At 40.3% G+C, this 6,190-nt stretch overlaps 1 protein-coding gene across 1 annotated transcript in view; it reads right to left on the bottom strand.

Moving 5' to 3' along the window:
• LOC122080155 (sphinganine C4-monooxygenase 1-like) overlaps positions 1–4,514 on the bottom strand; it is a 10,411-nt gene extending 5,897 nt beyond the window's left edge. The window contains exon 1 of the mRNA XM_042647062.1: positions 3,768–4,514. Coding sequence (XP_042502996.1) covers positions 3,768–3,989 — 222 coding nt within the window. The 5' untranslated portion in view covers positions 3,990–4,514. The remainder of the gene's footprint in view (positions 1–3,767) is intronic.
• Positions 4,515–6,190: the final 1,676 nt, after the last annotated feature.

The following is a 6,190-nucleotide window of genomic DNA, read 5'->3' as shown; positions in this document are numbered from 1 at the left end:
GGGGGGGTTTGGGGGCAGAAATGGAATTACATTTTTGTCATTTCCTGCCTATCTGATGGCTGAAGTGACAACCGTGTACAAAAAATTTTTGCCTTCTAGATTTAATCAATAAAAATGGTCACGAAAGTCATTCCTAGTACCCTCTCTCATGTAAGGCTAGTTCATTGAAGTGAACAACCCCAGTTGATTAGGACTCCAACTCAAAACTCAGCACTGATTCACATATCCAAAGCACAAATCTGGGAAACAGGCCTGAAACAAACAAAATATGTTATCTAACTCAATAGGGAAACCAAAGGGCTGGAATACCTTGTCAAATAGTCTTGTATCAGTTCAGTTTACCCTCCAAATGTGGCCTGTAACAGACCTGCATAGGTGCAGCAAAGTGATGGAAGAAATTAGGGTTTTCTGGTCTGTAGGGAGAAGAACTGTGGCTGGCAGGTGGATGCCCAGGTAGGGCTGAATCTTTGATCGAAGGTACCCCCTAGGATGTTCAATAAGCCCCTAAAAGGGTTTTGGAATTGGACTTACAGATAAGGATATCTAGGCAGAATCAATTGACAGTCAAAACCCTGACAGAAGCTGATTTTGGCACCTCCTATTGGCTGATCTACAAGCTCTTGGATTGGGATCTTCAGGACTTCAAAAAAAGATCAATTCACACTCTCTGAACAGTACAACAATAGGGAAAATAAGGAAGAAGAAAGGAATTGATGAAGGGGTTGAGAAGAGTGGGAAAAGAAGGGAGGAATGGGTACCTCACCCCTCAGGTTTTGGGTATCACACCCTTCAATGGGTTAGGCACCTCACCTCTCAACAGTAGCTTTTCATCCAAGAGTTTGCACTCAATAATTTCATTAATCTTGTCTAACTATGACAATCGATGGGTTCCTCTTATAGGCTTACAAAGCTGAAATCTAAAATAGGAAACTAAAAGCTGTAAATAAACTTCCTAACTTGAACTGTAACTTGCTAACCAAGTAGAAGTAATTTAGAAACTAAAACTGAACAAAAAAGGACAACTAGCCTAGGTGCAAATAGGAAATTAACGCCTATGCTAACTGGCCAATTCGATGGCTGATGGAGCTTCCTTCTTGAGAGTCCTTTCCACCAAATAAAGGACAACTGTATGAATCTTTTGGAAGATCCTTTGGAAGACAAACTTAGAGACCAAACTATGCATGATCAATGGAAGGTGGCCGCTGCTGAGCTGGCCTGAAGTACCAAGAAAGGAAGCCATATAGCTGTCGAATCTGGGCTGGGGAAACTGCTGCTCAATGGAGAAGAATGGCCTGTTGTAGAGTGATCCAAGAATGGAAACAAGGAGGGAAACTTGGAGTGCCAGACAGCTGAATTGATGGTGCTAAATATGGAAACTTCTAGAGGATCCAGCTGGGGCTGATAGGCCCCAAAAGACAGAAAAGCTGGCTGCACAGCTGGCCCAGAATAGGCCAGATCTGGGCTGGCTCTTTAGGTGGTTCAATCCATCTACATCAGTCTCCTCCCTCTGTTCTTATTCTTTCTCGGTTTTATACTATTCATTTTATGACTTTTTTGGAGGCGAGTTATGAATAAACATACCTAACTATTAAAACTCATGCTCAACCACAAACCAGTCACAGATATGAAAGAAGAAACAAGGAACGGTGCATGAATAAGGTCAGAGACTCCAGGGGCGAAGTACGCCGCACCTGTAAATCCACAAAATGCCTAAATTGGATGCCCTAACTATTAAACTCATGCTCAACCACAAACCACTCACAGATATGAAAGAAGAAACAACGAATGGTGCATGTATGAGGTCAGAGATCAAGACTCCAGGGAAGAAGTACCCGGCACTTGTAGATCCACAAAATGCCTAACTTGGATGCCCGGAACTTTCCTTGAACACAGCATCCTACTCCCATATTGGATGACCTTAACTATTCTTGAACCCAGCATCCAACTCCTAAGGTAATATTAACCAGACTTCCAATCCAACAACATAGAAATGGGATGTAATGTTAGTCATTTCTTGACATTCCTTGACCGTAATTTCAATTCAGATGAAGCACAGACAGTATGAACTCATTTTTAAACTTTATCCGAAGAAACCAAGAAAGAGTGGCCTCAAATTAGTACCCAATCACTTAAAAAAAAAAAAATGGAGTTCCAGTTACTAACCCTCCTTTCCAACATTCTTCCAAGGACAAAGAAAAACCACATCTTTCCTCCCTTCTGAAAGCTACTCCAAATGTTCAAAAAAAAAAAAAAAAAAAAAATGGAGTTCCAGTTACTAAACCCTCCTTTCCAACATTCTGCAAGGGTCCAAGGACAACTGAGTATCTGTCCTAATTTTCAAGGTGCATTAAAGAAACTTCTCACCTCCTCTTTCTAAAGAAGATGTTGATTGGCTCCCACAGATGCTTTGGTTTGAGCAATTTTATCTATAAAGAGAAACTCAGTGCACAAGGCTCCCACTACAGCAGGGGCTGGGAGTGGCAATTTTATCCATTAAAAATGTAAATAAAATAAAATAAAATAAATGATGTCAAGAAATTTCACAACCTAAAGCTCCAGGAGAAGTTCTGAATAATCTAAATGTAACTAATTTGATCCTCCTATGAATCTCTGCATGAATAAAATGGTATTTCCTGATAGGGAATTTTACGAAGACAAACAAAAGAGGGAACACACTGCATGCCAAATAGTAGCCTACATCTGATATATCATTCAGTAGCACTGCCTCATATGATAGGAAAAGACCATGCAGGGAATGAAAAAAAAAAAGCATAAGCATAAAGGAAAAATATGGAAAGCACGTTGGAGAAATTCCATACAATTTTTTTTTCTTCTCAAACAATTATTAAACGAGTACAATCAGAAACATCACAAAAATGAAAACATAAAATCTAATTGCAACTAAACTGCACTAAATTTGAACAGTTACACGGGGAAAAAAATGTAATTAAACACCCTTTAAACTTTAGTTTCATTCTACACCCTATAGACACTGCAACAACAACAACAAACTCAGCCTTATATCCCACCTAAATGGGGTCAGCTACATCCTTGCCCTCAAATCAGTTCTATTAGAGGTCATACTTGAAACAAGACCCACGCTATGCATATATTTCCCAGCTACTTCCCTATAGACACTGCAATGAACCTTATTAGATCATGTCAAATTTAGTTTCGTCCTATTCCATACAGACACTGCATATTAGATCATATTAACTTTAGTTTCATCCTATTCCCTATAGACACTGCAATGAGCCTTATTAAACACCCTTTAAACTTTAGTTTCATTCTATACCCTATAGACACTGCAACAACAACAACAAACTCAGCCTTATATCCCACCTAAATGGGGTCAGCTACATCCTTGCCCTCAAATCAGTTCTATTAGAGGTCATACTTGAAACAAGACCCACGCTATGCATATATTTCCCAGCTACTTCCCTATAGACACTGCAATGAACCTTATTAGATCATGTCAAATTTAGTTTCGTCCTATTCCATACAGACACTGCATATTAGATCATATTAACTTTAGTTTCATCCTATTCCCTATAGACACTGCAATGAGCCTAATTAGATCATGTTCTTACCATGTAATGGTAAATCCCTTTGCAAGGTTCCACAATGCAAATATTAATTTTTTTTTTCGATAGATTTCAACGCAATATTAGTCACTGTTATATGTCATGCTAATCCACTATAAATTCCAATAATCTAAAAATAAGAGAAAAAGAGGAAGAATAAAACATAACTTCTAAAATACGTACAGTGAACAAGATTATCGCAACAGCAGCTTGAACCGTCTGCTGAAGAAGAACACCTTTGACTACGGTACCCTTGGAAACCAGGTTCTTAACGTCCTCTTCCTTCCTCGTGTGCAACCGATAATTTTCAAAGAAACCCAGAAGAATATAAAAGCCAGAATATAGCCAGTAAACAACAATCGGAACAAAAGTTCCTAACAGTTCATCCGAGATAGTTAAACCCATGGATTAGAACAAGAACCAACCACAAAATCCCAGAAACAAAGATAAATCCTCCCAATTAAGCAGCAACGATACAACCCCACCCGTTAGCTCATCAAAGTATATGAAACACTAATAGTGAGAAGTTGAAAAAAAAAAAAAATCACCACTTGGAGCAAAGAGGTTGCAAACGAAGCTTCAGAGGCATCAAAGGAATGTGAAACCACAATCCCACCCAGAGATGAAGCAGAGTACCCAAACCCTAACGAATAGAGCTTTCTGGACAGAGTTTTGCCACACCCACGGCCAAAAGAGTATGTCACGTTTGAAACAAGAAAATCAACAAAGGGAGGCGCAGACTTGACGATTAGGTTTCGAGAAGGGAAGCTTCGGATCGAGTCATTGGACGCAAAACTGAAAGAGAATGAAGAGAACGACAGATAGAGAGAGAGTTGTGAGGAGGAGGAGGAAGAGAGGCGGTAATGCGATTCCTTGGCTCATGCGGGTACTGGTCTTCGACCTGTGACCTGTCCTGTGACCTGATTGGCACTTGGCAATGTCTGAACCTCGTGATCGTTACTATTGGTGGGGGCGTAAAGGTCCCCTTTTCAAGACTTTTCTGCCACGTGGCAATTTGGAGGTGTGGTGGATTTGACCGTTGATGTTGCTTCAAGACTTAAAAGGCCTCTCTACAATCTTTAGTCGGTATGATTGCCAACGGTAGTTTCATATCTAATCTTCCTTCAATTACCTATTTTGGGTGGGATTAATAATAGTAATATAGAATTTGATAACATAATCCCTAAATAAAATTTTACCAAAAAAAAAAACACCCTAAAGAAATTATTTCCTATTTTAATTCTAGTTTTAATTCTAGTGGTAGCAAAACAAGTAATTGTGTTGAATAATCTCCGGAGTCTTGAGCAGCAGCAATAACAATAACAATAACAATAATAACAACAACGATGACGATAATAATTTCTATGATATCCTATTGAATTATTTTACATTTAATTGTGTCTAATATTTTTTGTTTGAATCACAGATCCCTATAGTTAGTGCCTACCTGCCTTACCCCTTCCCTTAGAATAGTCGGATCGAGATCTTATACAACGCCATATTTTGGAAGAGGTTGGCGGAGGCTAGCCACGATATCGACACATGGCCGCTGCCATGTATGTGGTGGATCAACACTTGTTCTGGTTTAAAACTTGGCTTTGAAATTGACCTGGGTCGACCAAAACCCCAAAACATAGAGATTTTCGATCCTGGTTGGAGTTTCATATCTTCTTGTTCTTCCTCCTTTCTCTCTTCTGTTCGATTCTTCTCCTCTTCCGCTTTCTCATATACCAGTGTCACCTACACGATCATCAACAACAAGGATGACCAAAATGCCCCTCCGTCATCGGCCAAAACCATCGATATTCCCATCGAGATCCATATTCTGATCGATGTCCATCTCCCGACCTCTCTCCAACCACTAGAATCGACAGCCGCCATGAAGATACAATCGGCCTACCAAGCACACATGGTCCAGACACTGATCAAGAGGATCAAAACCGTCAATTCGGTGGTGGACAAGTTGCAGAAGCTCATCCAATGGTAGAAGACCGTTGATGCTATCCAAAGTGATGAACAGGAGAAGGTGCGGATGAACGAGGCACTCATGGCTTTGTTGTTGTTGCTTGATTCGATGCCAGGGATAATTTCGATGGTACATGAGCTCCAAAGAGCGGCGAGCCATCGGGTTGTGGGGTTGTAGGAGATCTTGGATGTAGTGGTAGAAGCCAGAGTTCCAGCTGATGGGTTCCTCACCAACTGGGATCAGATGATCGCAAATATAGAAGTCTTCTTCTTCAAGCCCTCTCTAAGGTATTTCGAAGAGAAGGGAGAAAAGAAGAAGATATGAAACTCCAACTAGGATCGTTGGTTGATCCGGTTCAATTCCAAAACCAAGTTTTAAATCAACATAGGTGTCGATCCACCATACATATAGCATCTGCCATGTGTCAACATCGTAGCCAGCCTCTGCCAAAAAATGATGTTGTAGAGGATCTCAATCCCGAATAGTCCGGTATAGTTCTATCGCCTGTGGTGTGGAGGATATGAAGCTAATGGAACCAATTGAACTCCGCTCTATGTGTCTGTACTCGAGATAATGTGTTCCCCTTTTTCGGAAACTGCTCGATCTCAATATCAATCTCCTATAGGCTCTCTTCGATCTT

This window comes from Macadamia integrifolia, chromosome 5, assembly GCF_013358625.1.
Source record: "Macadamia integrifolia cultivar HAES 741 chromosome 5, SCU_Mint_v3, whole genome shotgun sequence".
In the NCBI taxonomy this organism is placed as follows: domain Eukaryota; kingdom Viridiplantae; phylum Streptophyta; class Magnoliopsida; order Proteales; family Proteaceae; genus Macadamia; species Macadamia integrifolia.
This window is presented reverse-complemented; position numbering and strand designations above follow the sequence as displayed.